Source organism: Corapipo altera, unplaced genomic scaffold (assembly GCF_003945725.1).
Source record: "Corapipo altera isolate COAL_440 unplaced genomic scaffold, ASM394572v1 1, whole genome shotgun sequence".
Classification (NCBI taxonomy): domain Eukaryota; kingdom Metazoa; phylum Chordata; class Aves; order Passeriformes; family Pipridae; genus Corapipo; species Corapipo altera.
In genome coordinates this window covers 17,808,912-17,827,441 of record NW_020884873.1, presented here as the reverse complement: position 1 = coordinate 17,827,441, position 18,530 = coordinate 17,808,912, and the positions used below count along the sequence as shown (strand labels likewise).

The 18,530-nt window shown below is 43.6% G+C and overlaps 1 protein-coding gene across 1 annotated transcript; it reads left to right on the top strand.

The window, feature by feature from the left end:
- The first annotated feature begins 49 nt into the window (after positions 1-49).
- Positions 50-17,904, top strand: DESI1 (desumoylating isopeptidase 1). Its single transcript, XM_027657460.1, has 6 exons — positions 50-338; positions 9,449-9,470; positions 10,367-10,436; positions 11,070-11,179; positions 11,915-12,037; positions 13,173-17,904. The coding sequence occupies exons 1-6, from the start codon at positions 65-67 to the stop codon at positions 13,264-13,266; spliced, it is 693 nt and encodes a 230-aa protein (XP_027513261.1). The 5' UTR covers positions 50-64; the 3' UTR covers positions 13,267-17,904.
- Positions 17,905-18,530: the final 626 nt, after the last annotated feature.

Here is an 18,530-nt window from a genome sequence, read left to right as displayed (position 1 = left end):
TAGCTCCGCCCCCCGCAGAGCCGCGCAGTGACGGGGCGGCCCGGCCGGCGCGCGGTGGCCGCGCATGCGCATAGACAGGGTCGCCCCTTCCGCCCCGTCTGTCACCTCCCGGCTGGTGCCACCGCAGCCGCGACCGGCACCGGCACCACCTGTTCCCCCCGCTCCCCTCCGCTTCCCAGAGGGAAGGGCCGTTCCACATTGTCTGCAAGGGCTCCGGTTGCCGCCCGGCGGCCGCGCCCGCGCCCCCATGGAGGAGCCGCTGGCGCTGCACCCCGTGAAGCTCTATGTGTACGACCTGTCCAAGGGCATGGCCCGGCGCCTCAGCCCCCTCATGCTGGGTAAGAGCACGGCGGGGCACCGGCGCCGCTCCGTCCCGCCCGCCGCCTCCCAGCCGCTCGCGTCCCCCACCGGCCGCTGCGGCCCGGCCTCGCCGTGCCCGCAAACGGCGCCGAACTCGCCGCCTCCAGCGCCAGGAGTGGCGATCTCCGCCCGGCATCGCGCTCCCAAGGGAGCGGCCCGCCGGGAAAGGGCTCCCTGAGGGCTCACCGGCTGCGGCGGGAGCCAGCGGGCGCAACACTGCTCAGGATGTGCGAGGCTGGCCCGGGGGCCGGGGCGGGGGGGCTCGGCGGGGTTTGGCTGCAGCCCCTGTCCCCGCTGTCAGCGGGACCAGCTCGGCCGGGACGGCGGCTCCAGCTGCGCTGAGTCCAGTCGCTTCTCCCGCATCTGGCCATTGCCGCTGCGCTGGTGGTATTTACTAAAGGCGAACTGTTCCTTAGCTCCTGAAGGGAGGGACAGCTCAGCTCCCGATAGCCCGGTCTGCCGTGGCGCCTCGGCAGGAAGGCTGAGCTGGAGGAAAGGCGGCCGCTGTTTACAAGGTTACAGAGTTCAAGCGGCTCCATGTTGTGGCGAGGCCGGGCTGGGCTGGCGATGTGCAGCCATCCGCTCTCTCCTTCGGAAAGTTTGTAGGAGTGTGCTCTATGTCTTGTCAAAAATGTGTGCGTTTCCAGCTGAACCTTGGACTTGGTACACGAACCAAACTTAGGTTTTGCTTGAAGTTTTGGAAGCGTGAATTAGGAATGAAACAACAGTGTTTTATACCTGTTACGTGTAGACTTTGGCCCGTGTCAGACCAGCAGTCTGTGTGGGATCAGACTTCTCAACAGGCTCGCTGTCTGAACAGATGGTTCAGTGTAATCTTGGTTTACAGTTTGCTGGCACTTTGCTCATCTGCCCTACGAAGAGATTCTGTGCTTTCCTGCAAGCTTAAAATGAAAGTCCAGATAACTCTTGGCATGAAGTTTCATGCATGTCAACAATAGGCCTGCAAAGTTGAGAAGAAAAGATTATAGAGATCATATGTGATGTTCTCTGTTAGCCGGACAGCAACAGCAGCTTTGAGAGATGCCTATTTCCTGCACTGGATAACCTCAAAACTTTTTGTGTGGTCAGAGTGGCTTCTATTGTAGCCCTTAGGGAAGTAACTTTTCACCTATTAGGTCATAATAGCCATGTTTTATCTTGTGCTTAAGAGTTAGAAATCTTAAGATGCAGATTACATACATGCAGGATTTATTTGTGTTTGAATTGAGCAGAATTTAACTAGTCTTATTTCAAAGTGTTGGTCCAAGGAAAGACTTCACTGGAAATAGGTTGTCACTGTATGTATCTCCATGCCAATATTCACACAAATCAAGCAAAGGCTTTTTAGCTCTCTTCTTACCCACAAAGTAAATTTTGAGTTCTTGTAGCTTTCTGAACTTCCACCTAAAAACACTTAGTGCATTAATTCATTTTTGGTGCTTTCTATGCTACCCAAACAACAACTTGAAAGCTTTGCACTTGTGATAGAGTTTGCTGTGAAAGGAGTCTGAGCACTGAAAAGGGAAAGTTAAGAACCTGAGCGCTTCCCTGGGTAACCGGGGAAGTGCTGCTCACTAGTACTGCCTGGTAACTAACTGAGTTCAGATGTGCTCATGGAACAGGGCCAACTAGGCCTGCGTGGTCACAGTGACAATGCAGACTGCAGAATATTTGAGATTATGTCGATCCAGTGATGGGGTTTTCCATAAAACAAATTGCTGGTCCTTTCTTTCTTTCTGACTTCCTTCAAGTGTCTTCTGTGCATTTACACTCGGCTCTGTCATATCTCCAGGTGATTTTGGAAACCTCCCCAAGAGCAAAGTGATGCAGAGAATACTACTCTTGTCTCATGTGTAGACCTTTTTTATTCTTGAAGAACAACAAAAATTGTTGTTATTTCTCTGTATATCAACTTTGAGATGGTCAATAGCTATTTTTTCCATTTTTTTCCCCCAGCGATGTTCTTAAACTGTAGATCATCAGAGAAAGTCAATGAAATTGAAGAGAAAGGCATTTCTTAAGGGATTTAATGCTAAATGTTTGCCATCTTTACTTATGATACTCTTTCCATTGGTGCCAAGTTTGAAACAATGCTTTTGCTTTGAGTGATAATTCTGTAACATTGCCTGTATTGAAATACATGTGTTTTAGAGAGAAAAAACAAATACTGTAATTGATTGTGCTAAAATCAATTTCTAGCAGGCTCAAAACCAGCAGCTCAGGTCCCCTTGCCAGAGGGGGATAAATCCTGTCTTACAGGACTGACCACTGCAAGAGCATCACTGCACAGTGTCTTCAGTTGTGCTGATAGGATCCAAGGGTATTGTGGATTATGTCAGCACAGCATTCAAGGATCAGTTTTCACTACTAAATGCTATACTGACTCTTTCAGTGTCAGTTCTCTCTGTTGCCTTTGAGTGATGAACCTGGAAGGCAGAGCTGTACAGCCCTGTTCATAGCAGACTTTGGAGTGACTTAGTCTCGTCCCTTGGACACATCTTCATTTTTCTTGGCAAGTTTACTCTCTTTCTACTCTAGACTGCTTTTATTCTTCTTACTTTTCTGTAAGTTTCCTGTAATTTTTCAATGAATATTTCTATTCTGAAGTATATATGACCAAATATTGCCTTTGGTATCAGAAACAGCACTTTTAATCTTTATGTTGCTCTACATACAACTTCTCTACAGGTACTATTCCCCCTTTTTCTCCCTGTTCAGTGTGTGACTGTATTTGTCTGTCCAACTATATGATCTAATTATAAGAAATGTTAACCTGAATGCAATAAGATTTCTATTTTCAAGACAGAAAACATAATCCACCCTGATTCTGTGGAGAGAAAACAGGAAAAGAAAACAGTTCAGCTCGCAGTGCTGATATTGAAATAGATGTCCAAAGGCAGAGAAATCTTTAAGGAAGATTAAAATCCTGTTGCATCATGGGCTTAAAGAAAAATGTCTTGCATGTCTCAAAGTTCTCCTCTCCTGTAATTGAGGGTATTGGTCATGTGACTCAGAGAATGAGCCAGGAGCTTTGTTAACCACGGCAGCTTTGGCTCAGTGTAGTATGAATTAATGTGGAGTTGACTGGGAATATGTATTGGTCGAAATCTTTAAGTGGTGCATTCAGCTATAGGGACTTAACAGCCCAGAGAGAATTGGAGCAAAAGGTAACTGCTGAAAGGAGGTACCTTCTCCTTTGTTCCTTTTTTCCAGGCCCAGCACATTTCTCTGCCTCTCTTCCATCTGTTCTGATCAGTTTTGAATTGCTTCAGTGTGAGATTCCATCAGCATTGCTCCAAGCATTTGCTAGGGATTTCGTGAAAATCAAGTGCATTACCCTCCCCCAGTCTAGCCTATTTCTTGGTCTCTCTAGGCATCTCAAGGAGAAGGGAACTGGAGCAGGCTCCTCCCTCTCCATTAGGTTTTGGTGGTATTTTTTTTTGCTTTGGTTGAGCACCCTGGGTAGCACATAGGAGAAAGTGCTTCACTAATTAGGGTAATTTTCAATTCAAAAAAAAGGCAGGAACCTTAATGGATTGTCTAAGAAAATTACAACAATATGCAAAGCAATGCACTGCTAGAAATACCCATGCTGGTTGACCATACTGTGTTGCTTTCGATTCCACAGGAGACCAGTTCACTGCTTTTTTTAGAGTCTTTTATGGTCTTCTTGGGCTTGCATATCCATTGCAGAGCGTAGATAAAAATACTGAGCTTCCTATTATTTCTTTACTTTACAGCTCAAAAGGCATTGTTCTTGCACTGAGGGTTGGATGACCTAAACTCTGAATGGTTAAACTAGATACTCATCTGCATATACAATTCCTTCCTTCATGTCTTCGAACTCTTCTGCCCTTCAGTCTAATAATTTGGGTTAATATACAAATGCCACTTTCATTTGGTATTTAAAATGCACAGGAATAATCTACATTATTTGGCCCTCAAGATAAACAAATTACTGTAATGGTAAAACAGATTGATGAACATCTAATCTCACTTGTGCTTGGCCTTCCAGATAAATTCAAGCAAGGAAATAATCCTGTTTGATTGTATTCTAAAATTATATGGGCTCACTTGCTTCTTTCAAAATACCCCTGTATCCAAACAGTTATACTCTCCTGAATCAGTTGTACAACAAACAAATCTAAATACTTTATTCTCCACATTCCTCTGACTAAGCTGAGGGTCCTGGAATTGTTTAATGCATTTGAATGTTATATTTTTCTCATAGGTTTCTGGCTCACGTAAGCACTGTGAAAGTATTTGAGCTATGAATGTTATAAAGAAAAAATAGCAAATATAAAACCTTGTTATCTTGCCAGATCATACTGTGCCTTACTGAAACAAGTTGAGTGTTTGAGATGCTTAAGCACACATCTAAGCTGAATTGGCATCCCCTCCCAGGTTCTAGTGAGTATTTTCAGGAAAGAGCCATGAAGCACATCAGCAAGTTAAAAAAAAAAATAAATAAACAAAACCATACCCAAACAAAACAAACAAAAAATCCCCACAAACAAACAAAAAACACCCAAAAGATTTAATTATCAAGTTTCCAAAGACTTGCAAGCTATCACCCGTAAGTCTCACAGATATAACATGGTAACTTTTCATGTCCATGTTTGTGGTCTATGACAAAAACAAGGTAGCTTGACTTGCATTTCCCTGGAATGGAGGCAGATCAAACTAAGCTGATTTGCTTCACATTTACCTCAGGCTGAGCTTGCACACAGGCAGTTTCTGTGGGAGCGCTGATACCTGATAACTTGGCCACGTGCACTAAGTGTTGTGTGATTAAGTGTGTACATCTAAATTTGCAATAACCTTTCCTATTCAACAGCCATTTGTCCCTTGAAATATTCAAACTCTTGATCATCTTGCTGTTTCCCTATTTTACCTGGATGAACAGAACTACAAAATGGGTCAGGTTGGACAGGACCACAGTGGGTCGTGTGGTCCAACCTCCCTGCTCAAGCAGGGCTGTCCTAGAACACATAACACAGGATTGTGTCCAGGTGGTTCTTGAATATCTCCAGTGAGAGAGACTTCACACCCTCTCTGGACAACTTGTTCCAGTGCACAGTCACCTGCACAGTAAAGTTCTTCCTCATATTCAGGTGGAACATTCTGTGTGTTTCAGGTTTCTGCCTGTTGCTTCTGGTCCTATTGCTTGGCATCACTGAGAAGAGCCTGGCTCCATCCTCTTGACACCCTCTCTTCAGATATAGTGCCCAGAAGAGTATCATCCCATCAGGGCATTCCTGTTCTGCATTATGAGCATGTGCATCCTTTGGATTAGTTTTACTGTTGGCATTGAGTGAAGGGTAACACCTGCAGTTTGAGGCTGCAAAGGCTTTTGCAGCTCCGGTGTAAATTACTGGAGAATCAGGTTTTTCTATATAGTTATAGACAGCCTCAGGTTATGAGTAAATGTGTTGGTGTTGGTGGCAGTACCAACATACAGTTCTGCCCACACTGCAGTGCACAACAGGAGTTTGGAGTGTTGTGGCAAGGAGTGGAAGAGCATGAAATGTGATAATGTCTCCCAGTATCCTAGATGGTATTTTCAGTCCCTTTTTCTAGACCACTCAATTGACTATGAGATGTAAGCCCTATTGCACTGTAGGATTCTTTGGGGAGGTTCATGGCAAGCTTGAACTTTATTGGAAAGTGTCGCTGGAAGGCCTGGATACAGCTTGTACCTTAGCACTTAGAACAATACTGTATCCTTCCTTAGTCACACTGTTGGAGCTGTTGTGTGTATGAAGCCTTCAGAGGCAGCAGGCAACATGTTTTGTATGTAGTGGGCAACATCCAGGAGAAAAGCAAGACATAATTCCTTAGTGCAGACTGCCCTGATCGCTTTACCTGAGCTTGTCAGGAGGGGCAATAGTGGTGAGCTGTCACCTGCTCTGTGCGGTGTCTGAGTCTGGGAGAAGGGCAAGAAGAGTCAAAGAGGAGGATCCCCATCAGAGGCAAAACTTCAGAAGGAAGATGATTGTGTCCATGAAAGTTTGTACATAATCTCTTGTATGATGCAGCAGACAAACAACATTGAGAGTCTTGCTGAACAGTAGGAAAGATTGCTGCCCAAGTACTCCAGAAGCTGGTAGCCATTGACTTGTTCTTCTGTGGGTCAGTTTGGAGTTGAGATGACAACAGCCACCTCTGAAGCCTGGGATACTGCAGCAGCATACCAAAAGTTCTTGTTCTCAGATGTCTCTGGGTGATGCGTATGTGGCAAATAATGGCAGGTTTCTTGGGCATGGGATTCTCCAACACTGTTGCCATTGGAGGCACTTGCATGGCCTTTGACCAAGCACAGTCTGCCCGTGACAGAAAGGGATTTTATTTTGTCTGCAGCAGACTGGAGAGCTACCACGAATGCCTTATTGTCATCAGTGCTGCAGATCTGTCATGTGTTTTCCACAATGCCAGCTTGGTTAATGACTTCCAGGAGCCAAGCAGAAATAGCAGGTCTGCAGCTTCATTAAGATATTCAAACCAGTGCTTGGCACAAACTGACCGAGCTGAGCAGCCTCAGACAGACCTGCCTTGTGAAGACAGGCAGCTTCACTTGCCAAAAGCTGTTCTGTTATTGCCTTGGCTGTTGCTGCCTGTGGACTGCTACAGATTTCACATGTAGCAGTAAGGATTGGATTGTAGTCCAATGCCAAGTCTATTTCTTAAATTCTGTTTGTGGTTTTTTTCGTACAATCAGAGAGTTGCTTCGTTGAAAGGGGACCTCTGGAGGTTGTGCTCAATGTAGAGCTGACGAGCAAATTGTTCAGGGCCCTGAGCAGCTGAGTTCTGAGTATCTTCAAGGATTGAAATCCCATATGCTTTCTGGACCCTTGTCCCTGTGTTTGACCACCTTCATGATAATTTTTTCCCTGCTTCTTACTGAATTGGGAATTTCCCATTTTCCAGCTGGCATCTGTTGTCTTTCACTGTGCATCTCTGAGCAGAGCAAGGGTCTCTTTCATCCATACGCATTAGGGACTTGTAGACAGGAATAAGGACTCTTGGCCTTCTCTTTGTGAGGATGCACAGACCAATTTTCTCCGCTCCAACCCGGTATGTCAGTGTCTTTTGTACTGTTGGGATCCAAAAGTGGACACAGCATTCCAGATGTGGTCTCATAAGTGTCAAATAAAGAGACAGAGTCACCTCCCTTGAGCTGATGTCTGCAATTTCGCTAGAGCAGCCCAATGTGTACCCTTTGCTGCAATTATTTTTTCAAGTAGGAGTTGCGATTGCACAAGCAGGTCCTGGCAGCACCTGTGACATTGTCAGATCTGATGTAACTCTTTCACCTGCATACAGAATCTAGCTACAAAGCGGCAACTCTGTGGAAAGCCTTTCATCATTGTTTGCTGCAAATGTGTGTGAAAGTAAATATTAAGATGTTCTCTTTCAATTTAGCATGCAAAAGAACAGGCACAATTCTAGGATGTACTGCCTTTGAAACAGTTTGCTTCTCTACTCTGAAGGATAAAGTTCAAGTTTCTAGCAGAAAAGTTATTTATTGTGAGCAAATGTATAATAATTTGTTTATAGATGCACAGAACAGTAACTATGCAAAACCAAGCAGTAGAGCCTATCATAGGCCAGTTGCTAAAGTTAGGGCAGGTGCTGCTGAAGTTGAATCCTGCCTTGTATTGCTGATAAGCCTGCAGTGTCACTGGGTTCTGGCAGCTCTAGAGTGCAGGGTGAAACCTGATGGGGAAAGTGTGGAACAAGGACCAAAGGATCGAGGAGCACAATGGTGAGACATGCTAAAGGGCCAGCAAGTGCTCCTAAGATACTGCAACACACTGCTCTGCTTCTCTCATCATTGCTCCTCTTTTTTGGCCTTCATCCTACTCCATACCTACGTTTCTGTGTGATGGGTTGACAGGGAATATGCTTGCTATCTGGCTGTGATCCATGGGACTGACAGATCAGTCCACCTACTTCAAAACTACGTGCACTCGCTTTACCTGATGTCTCTATTGTCACAACAGCCTTTTCCCTGCCTCCGCTCTTACATGACCCTTGTCATTTTGCTTCAGACTTGAGTGGAAAAAAATGTGTTAGTGATTGTTTTCCTGTGGCAGAGGAGCACTCAGTCTACTGCTTGGGTTCAAGAGAATACCAAATGTTGGTATACACACAGTTGTTATGTTCTAAATCTGCTTTTCTGGGTGTTGTGCACCTTGCTGACAAAATAAAGTTATAGCATCTGTGATATGTGTCACAGCATGCAGTGGCTGCCTACAAGCTCCCAAAGGGGCACTGTACCAGGGACCAAGCTTTTAGGTTATGATAAATAATTGAGCCTAGAGCAGTAACAGCTGGTGACCTTTTGGAAAGAGGTTTAATCCTGAGCATAGAGAGATTTAGGTCTCCCACTCCTAAGGAACTGGAAACACATTTTGGAAGGGACTTTTTCTCTCAGACATAATTGGTTTAGTGGTGCCTGAAGTTCAGGCACCACAGTTTAGTGGTGCCTGAAGCAAGTCTTTGCTTCTGTGTTCTACAAAACACAGAGTTTTATAACTTGTATAAATTTCAACTCTGCACTTTTCTACCCCAGTTCCCACTTAAACTGCTAATTTTTAAGGGCAGGGGGAGGGAGGGAGAGGAAGAAACCATGGAATAGAATATAGAGGTTATCACCACTGATCCTATGTTCAAGTCAGATCTCTCATCAGTTAGTGAAAAAGAGAGCTGAATGCATTCTGCTGGCCAGCTGTCTGCAGTTACGAAATCAGCATCAAATTCAGCTCTTCTGGTCCTAACTGAAGACTCTATTTTAGGAAAAGGTTTCCTTTCTTGGTCTGTAGAAAAGCACCCAAGGAAGGTAAGCACTGGCAGGATAGGATGGCATTGCCACTTGTGCATGCCAGGAGGGAAAGAGTACAACAGTAATGTGGATGGAGTAGTTCATTTGAAAGGCATTATGGTTTTTTTAGAAACATCTCTCCGATGAAATCTTTGGTGTTGCTGTCACGGTGAAATATTAAGCATGGTTCTTAACTGATTGACAGAAAGTAGGCTGAAATGTGGAAAATACATTGCTAATAACTCTTCTTTTCTCTGCATACAGGGAAACAGCTGGATGGCATCTGGTAAGTGACTAGATTTAAATTGCATAACGTGTGTAAAACACTGTGGTGTAGGAAGCATTTTCAATATGAGGTTATATATGCTTCAGATCTTAAGAACATTTTATTGTGGAAGAGAGACCAAGGCACTTTTTGTTCCTGAATACAGATTGATGGTAAGATGGTGTACAATCAGGTGCTAGTTAAACCTCTCCATTCAAAGCTCAGTGGACCCCATGGAAAAAGGTGGTGTTAGTGCACCTGTACACTTTTACAAGGGTAGGATGTTGTCTTTGTCCCAAGTACTTTGTCATGTAATTCCAGGCATGACCAAACATGAGAGTAAAAGAGTAGGTGGGAAGAAGGTATTACAGAAACAGGCCTTCTGGCATGTAAGAGCACCGTCTCCATTTGGTTACAAAACAGCCCCCAGCTTGCTATAATTCATATCAAGAATTTTTATATCATATCAGGAGGGTTTTGGGTTTCTTTTAAAGGCAAGAAAAACACCAAACCCTTGTCCATCCATTTTTGCCTCTATTGATCCATCTCCAGTGGTTGTCTGACCAGCTTCTCAGCCAAAGTCTTTCCAGCATACACCTCTGTCAGCGTGGTAGCAAAGTAGCTCTGCCTGTCTGTCTCTGTGACTTCACCCTCAGCTGAGGGAGGCTCATGCCTGGGCTCCCAGCTAAGACTGTTCTTTCGCAACCGCTTACAGAGTTACAGTAGGCTTGATAATAGTTGCTTCCATATCCATTCATGTCCCAGCAGATCTTGTTCCTACTCACAGAAACACATTGACCTTTTCTTTCAGTTATTCCCTTCGTGATGTCCTTGAGCTGATAAATTTACCGGTGATTTCTGTGCTAGGCTATTTCCTTTTTTCCTTTGTTTCACCTGTTTTTTGTTCTCTGTGGCAGGCACACCTCCATAATAGTCCATAAGGATGAATTCTTCTACGGCAGTGGAGGAATCTCCAGCTGTGCACCTGTAAGTTAAACTTAAATTTTCTGATAATTTTTTATAGGATTACCTGCTCAGAATCGCTTGTGTTACTGTCTTTTAGAAAAGCAGCAAGAGACTTCTAAATTAAGACAGAGGATGAAGCCAGCTGCTTGCCATGGTTTTCCAGGGCACCTAAGGAAAAGGGAGCATGAACAGTGGGTTTAAGCCCAAATAAATACAGGTTGGGGATTGCTTCTTCTGGTAGAATCTGTCTATCCAGAACACCTTCTGCATTGCCAGAGTGACACTTTGTCCAATTCTGTATTGTTAAGTTTTGCATGCAGACTTTTTAAGATTAAATAAAACTAAGGCAAAACAAAAACATGATGCTTTCTCAGACCTTCTGTTCTTGGAGAGGTAAAATGGATAGGCTGTTTTTCTAAAGCAGAATTTTGCCACAGCTTAGAGCTTTCAGCCCAAAGAGCCAAATGTAACAGCTGAAAAAAAAGTTGCATGTTATTCTCTTGAGAGGGGAGGCCAGCAGATCTCCTTGCTCGACAAACGCACTAGAAGGCCCTCCTTTTGTGCCTGGACAAGTCACAATAGCTCTATTCAGAGTCCTCCAAAAGAATTCAGTCTGATCATTTAACATTGTCTTCTGGATATTAATTTTTACAGGGAGGAACACTTCTTGGCCCCCCAGACACAGTTGTTGACCTGGGGAACACTGAAGTCACTGAAGAAATTTTTCTGGAGTATCTTTCCTCTCTGGGGGAGTCTATGTTCCGGTAAGTAACAGCTTGTACTAGAAAATCTGTATATCAAAAAAGTGCAGAATGGAGGAAGTATTGTGAAACCAGTCCAGCTCACAAAGCTTTTGTCTGCTTAGTGTATTATTTGGTACTCTTCAAATATGAGACTGGAACTGGTGTACCAATACACAAAGAGCTACCAGCTAGGCAACCCTGCGGTGTGCCAGCCTTGAGCTAGGCTGGGAAAGCATTCTTGTGGGAAGTGTTTCACACTTATAAAATCGAATAATACCTGAAATGCCTTTGAGAGAATCACCAAGGAAAATGAAATCTCTCAGTAAATAGTGCTTTGCCCCAGGAGTCATAGGTGAAGTGGTGTAGTAAAGCTGCCAACTTTCACGTGAGTAAAAGCAAGGTCTTGAGTGAGTCTACTTCTCACGAGAATAGAAAATTGTAGCATTTAGTGTTCTGGCTGTCTTTCAATGTCAATAATTCCTGCGATTTCTCATTACTTTTCTGTGGTTTTAAGTGACAAAACATGACCTCAGTTATCCTCCCAAAACCCATTGTATTAAAGTCAATGATGCAGAGAGATGTTATTTTCCACCCTGATTCAATTGAATTTGAGAGTGAGTTGATGTCTGTATTTTACCTATTTGCCTTAGAATTCCTTGGGGAGGGGGGTGCTAATGTAAGGAAATGTTCTTCATTAGCTTGTAAGATTTATTGCTGAGTCTGTCTTTATGGTTCAATTTCTTTTCTGTGGCACAGAGGAGAGTCTTATAACCTCTTTGAACATAACTGCAACACCTTCAGTAATGAAGTGGCACAGTTTCTGACAGGAAGAAAAATCCCTTCCTACATCACTGACCTTCCATCTGAAGTTCTTGCCACGTGAGTATGGATGTTCCTCCTCTCTGTAGCTGATTCATGCTAGTGCTTAAACATATGACAGAATGAGCAGTACCAGTTTCTGCTGGCTCTGCCTAAGAACCAGGATAGGATTAAGGAGAAGATGCTATTTACTTGAACACTTACAACACCGTATCACAAGTGCTAACTGGAACTGGTGTTTACAAAGAAGACAAGAGAAGGTTGTTCTTCTGCCTTTACTTAAACTAGTTATTTTGTGATGGTCTCTTATATGTGACCAGACAAGCACAGAAAGTTTCAGAAAACAGTGCAAGTTTGTTTTTTTCTTTTAGGAAACAAACGTCTGTTAAAGATCTCTTCTCTAAGCACCGTAATTGCAGTGGAGGTGTCAGCTTTGCTTGTGACGAGGCAGGGGAGATGTAATTTTTAAATTAATGCTGCAGTTTTAAAGCTAGGACTGGGTGGAAAAAGAGGATATGAAAAAGAAGAAATTAATTCCTGCTTGATAATTCAGATCAACTTATTTTTTTAAAACTCTCAGCTAGTGAGGATCCCAGTGGGATGATTTGAGCTCCATCATGTAGATCTTAATTTTTCATAACAATGGTATAGCACATTATTTGGGAGACTTGTCTGCTGCCCTGGGCTCTCAACATATCAGATCTCTCAAAATCTATAACAGAGTGAGTCATATGGAAAGATAACCAGGTGCTACAGATTGCAACAGGATTTATTCTGTGAGTGTTGATCCATTGTCTTTAAGGAAGCTAGAGGCTATTCTTCTGGCAGATCTCAGTATTGATGTACTTAATGGAACACTGCAGTTGCATAACAGGGATTTTGTTTGCACACTTAAGTAGAATGAATTACTGAAAGCTAGTTTCAGACACAGTATTACCACATTATCAGTCTTGGCATGTTAGGACTCGGAACTAGCTTATAGTAAATAAATTTTAAGTTCCTTAGTTATTGAACAGTAAACTCTCTTTATTATGTTAAATTAGTTTGCTTAAGTTTGTAGTGGAGGTTCTTCAAATTTGCTTCTGCAATGGTGGTTTGCTTGCACTCTCTAGGAAGTGAGTGAGCTTCAGTAGTAAAGGGGAACAGTTGTTAATCAAGTAAACTATTTGAGATGTTTATTTCTTTACCTTCTCAGACCTTTTGGACAAGCTTTAAGGCCCCTCCTGGACTCCATCCAGATCCAGCCACCCGGAGGAAATACCTTCAGCAGACATAATGGACAGAGCTAACAGGAGTGACCGAGTGTGCCCAGCTTCAGCAGGCCTCTTCCTTTTTAAACACGAATCTACCAGATTTCTATTTTATAATTTCCCATCAGAATTAACTCTGAAGAAGTTACAAGACAAGTTTTAAAATTTCCTAGGGAGAGGATTTATCAGGGTGCATGTAAGACAATGCTACCAGAAAGGTTGCCATAATTTCTAATAGCATTATACTAATTTATAAAGGCTGTCTTGTCGAGTAGGCTGAGACTTTCTACGTAACTCCTGTGCTGGTAAGTGGGAATTCATTCCGTGAGCATTCAAGGGCCCATCACACAATTTGAAGTAAATAAGGGGGTGTCCTAACCATCCCTTGCAGACTTGCATTTCTTTCTCCTGTCACTGCCTGTATTATGGGAGTATTTGCTGAAGTCTGTAGCAAAAAAGGCAAAGGAAGTATTGGTAGCCTAGGAAGTGAAGGTGTCCAAGGATTAGTCTTCTGCATATTTCACTGACATTGTTATTTGCTCACGGGAAAAGCTGAACTCATCTGACTAGAATATCTGCAGTGGCACAGCTGTGTGGGAAAGGTGATGAAGCTGAACCATGTGTCAGTGTCACACTCAAAAGTTGAAACTCAGTGGAACTTGCTGTGGTGGGAGGGAGGCTGGAACTGAAGGTTACCAAGAAGCTTGTAATGCCAGATCCAAGAGTTATGGGAAGGAACCAGCTGAAAGAACAGAATCTCATGAGCAGAAGTGGCAGAAACAAATTTCAGGTGAAAGTAAAGTGACGTGAAATGTTTCCTTTTCCCGCATGTAAGCTTATCAACAGATAGACAGAACCTTGTTAACTATTTACCTTTGCATAAGAACTGTGTTTTCTTGGGTTTTTCTCCTTACTAAACCAGACTTACAGTACAGTAAGACAGGAATAGCATGGCAACTGCATGATAATATAAGTTGGACCAATTCTGCCTTCAATATCAAGTTGCAGACGCAGTAAGAGTTCTAACTTTCATTGATATTGCTGGCCTTTCCAAAGCAGTCAGCGACATCAGAGAGGGCTCTGCTTAAGAGAAATAAGTGCTAGGTCTCCCCAAATGTAAAGAAAATGAGGAAGAGTAAAATTAAGCTTTCCATGGAGCAACTGAGTTTTTTGGGAAACATGCAGAAGCAGTCCTGTCCTTAGATTGTATCAATACTGCATCTACTAGTTTAAGATTTTTATAGCTTTGCAATTATTTGCAGTGGGAGAAGAACAGGGGAATGAAAGAATAGGCACACTGTTTTGTTTTCATGCATGTATATACACAATTTTGTAGCATTTACATTTAGGAAGGAATACAAGAAAGACATCGGACAAACCCCAAAACATTGCTGATGCTCCGTAAATGGGGACTGCACGTCCCAGATGCTGCTGAAAAAGCATCTATGCAAATGTACAGCCCTTTGTCCAGTGCTTTGTTGTGAAAAGTATTGCTGCAAGTTCAGTCCTGCATCTCAAACTTCCTGCACTGGAAACTTTCTGCATACCTAAAGGGGGTATCTTTCCTCTGCTGGGTTCTTTCTCCCGGAATAATGCAGTTTGATAAGTTTGTCGCACTATTTCTCTGTTTGGACTGTAATGGTTTGTATTTCTGAGGGATTGGAATAGAGGAAAACTGCAGTTTCATCACTGTCAAATACTCTGCTGCCCTGCAACTTGTGGAGCCACTGCACAGATGGAAATAGGGTAGTGTCAGTCCGTTCTGCGTTTTTTTGTGTACCTGCTTTCAGTGCACAGCAGGGGCCCCTGCAGCCCAGATGCTTCTTTTCTCTTGTCATTCTCTGCTTGTGCCATCAACTTCTCCTTAAGCATTTCATTTGATGGACTGGACTTGGAGATAATGGTAGCAGTTAGTACAGATTGCTTTATATGAAAGCTTTCAATCTTTCCCCCTCAAAGTGTCCTGTTTGCAGAAAGCATTCTATAAGTCATTCATTAATGCCTTTTGATGCTGCTGGAGGAAGGATTGGTGTTTGTTTTCTGCTAAGCAATAGCTTAGATTTCCTGTTTACTATGTGTATCCTCTCCAGTCTTTTTTCATACCCATTCTGTGAAGAGTAACCAGCCTAGCCTTTCATCTTAATGCACACGACTGTGCCACAAAACATTGTACATCGCGTTAGAGATCTTGGAGCTTCCTTAGTTGAGTGGGTATACTCCAGCTGATACAGTGCAGCCCAACATCTAGGTGTGCTAGTTTGGTACCTGCAAGCAGCACAGCTGTGCTTGCTTGTCTTTCAGCAAACTATCACTTCAGGTGCAGCTGCCTGTGGAAGCACTGGTGCCATGGTTTCTGCCTACTTCAGGACTTTTTACATCCTCTCAGGGGGCAGGAAAGAAAAGGAAGACATTCACCCCATGCATTTTGCAATCTGCCTTTTCCCCTCCTGAGCAGCCCCTTTGCAGAGATAATGCTCCTACTTTTAGGTCACTTTGGGTAAAATTTCACTCAGCCATATCCTGTTTGCAATAGCTAGGGAGCTCCTGAGGGGGCCTTCTGGGCTCGGGACCTACACTTGTGTTTTGCAGCAAAAGAGCTGTAGGGGGGAATCCTTGTTTGCTTGGTCTTACTGGGTGATAAAACCCCTGTACCCTGTAGGACTCTTAGGAAACCCATTTTCTCCAAAGATGGTTATGTATAAATTGCAGGACTGTGCCCTCAATGTTCCACCCCGCCAAATATAAACTAGACTGAGAAGTGTATGTGAGTGTATGTTGGTGATGAACTTCAGCCAGCTGACTGACAAAGGGGCAGGGAAACTGAACCCCTGAACGGGAACAGAACTCTTTTGCCCACACTTACTATTCTGTCTTGTATTGCTGGGGTTCCCCCATGCCATTTTAAAAATGTTAATAATGTCTTTAGGCAGAAAGTGATGTTTTGATTTATTTGTGGGTTTTTTTCTATTACAATAAAAATAAATACAGCAAATTTCCTGTTTGAATGCATGTGCCCATGCAGCTGCCCAGCGAATGCAGCTGACCAGAAGTCATCATCTTTACTCTGATCCCAGCCGGGAAGTGCAGGATGAGAAATTGTTCAAGCAGTTTGCGCCAAGTACTGCTACTGAAAGTAGTGGTGGCTACTGCCCTTTCCTGAACTGGCCACAGGCAATATTCTTATTTAATTTTGGAAAAATTTTTCTTCTGTAAGTACTGTGGTATCTAAAATCATACTCCTGAGGCTTGACACAGCTTGGATGCGCTTAAAGATGATGTTCTGTCAGCACAGGTTTTGTACAGCCCTTGCTCATTTAAGTGTGCAAGAATGAAATGTCTAATGTCTGCTGCTGAAGAAGAGGCTCAGCAGAGTTTAAACATGGGAAAAGGCTCTAAGCTTGATGCTGCTACTTCAAAATGGAAAAAAAAAAAACCTAAAAAGCAGTAGACTAAGAAGTAGACTTCATGCCTGGGTTCCTCTGAAGCTGCAGAGGAGATATTGGTGAGGATTATGTAGCACTGCCCCAAATATCTGGCTCTGGGGAAGACATTAATTCTGCTTGGTTTGGCCTTCTGCATGCTTATTGATGGCATCCAAATGATAAACCACACAGGCTGTTTCTGTAACAGTCTGTATCAGCGTAATACAGAAGAGGTCTTGTAACAGAAGGAGGTTGTAACAAAGATGCATGATTGTGGTTATTTTGGGCTGTGTTACTTAGATGTGGTGCTAGTTTGCTATCAGGTACTAGTACTGGCCCCACACAAAATACCTGCAGTTGGGTATTTTAAAATTTAATTAATTTTTTTTTTTTAATTTAAAAGAAAACCTTGACTTTACTAGCAGCCCTAGACAGAGTGTAAGACAGTTGCTCACAGTAGCTTACCTTCTAAACTTCTAACAAAATACATGCCTTTGCTACTAGTAGCAGAGATTTTATTCCTGATGATGCCTTGAGCGGCAGTCAAGCGAATGTATCCAGTGGTTGAAGCACAAAGTATTAAATAACCACAACAGCCACAGTATCCCTGCTCAGAGCTAACCTGGATGAAGGAACAAGCTGTACGCAGCTGTGCACTTCACCAAAAGGCGGGCTTATGCTCTCAGGGAAACCAAGATGTCCCAAGTCCTCACTGGGTGATACCAAATGGCCATGGAGGTGCTGGGAGAGGTGTTTTGACTCAAAGAGAGTTTCTAAAGCAGTGTGACAAATAAGCTGTAGAAAGCACAGCAGGTAGTTCAAGTTTTGGAAAGCTATGCTGGTAGCATAAACCTGATGACACTTCAGGAGTGTGAAAATGTGAATGCTGACTGAATTTTAACAGGCTTCCCAATTCAGGAAAGTGCCCCGAGGTGGCACTGCTGCCTCGAAGCACAGGGATGCACCTGAGCCTGGGGAGAGTGGCTGGGATGTCCATAGTAATGTCAGTGCAACAGGCATGGAGCCAGGTCTCTCCCAGACAAGAAAGCTGCAGGTAGGAGCAGCCAGGAGACAAGACCATGGGGCAGCTTGGACTACAGCAAGAACCTGGTAGCAAGGACACTACAATGCCAGGGTTGCAATAGGTGTGAGCTGGCAGGTTTTCCTAAATCTGTGCTTATTTCATCCAGACTGGGAAGTCTTGTCCTCATACCATACCATGGTTTATGGAAAATAAAGGCTTGCATTCCTGAAACCCTTGGAGTTCACTGTGTATCTGACCCCACGGCTGTCTTTTGAGAGCCCTGGGCATTAACTCGCAGTTCTGCTACGTGGGGGAGCAGTTTTTTGGCTTTTGGTACTCAAGTACCCCAAACGCATGAAAGCATTTCTGCTTACTCGTCAGCGTTCCATGGTAGGCACACTTTGAAGTATTCATATTCTGGAGTAAGCATCCACACATTGACTGATGATATGTGTAACCACACCTAGACAAGTCCTATAAATGAACATAACCCTAAACTGAACTAAAAACTCAGTGCTCAGTTGCATACAAAGCAGCTGGGTGCTGGGAAACCATTGTGGGAGCTTCAATGCATCTGAGTAAAGAGTCTGACTTTCCAGAGGCAGGAGCCCGTAACTGGGTCTAATCCAGAAGGCCCCAGCAGCTGTGATTCTGCAAGAAAATCAATGCTGGGACAAATAACACTTGCAATACCCATCCAAGACTGCCTGACTCACTATGTTGGGAAGGCAACTCGCAGAAACAGATGCAACAGTGGAAACAGCTGTCCTGGTGGCATTAGCCAGTGGACAATGAATGTCTCCCCCAGAAAGTAGCTGAGGATGTTTTGGTAAACCAAAATTATTAATGTTGTTTCT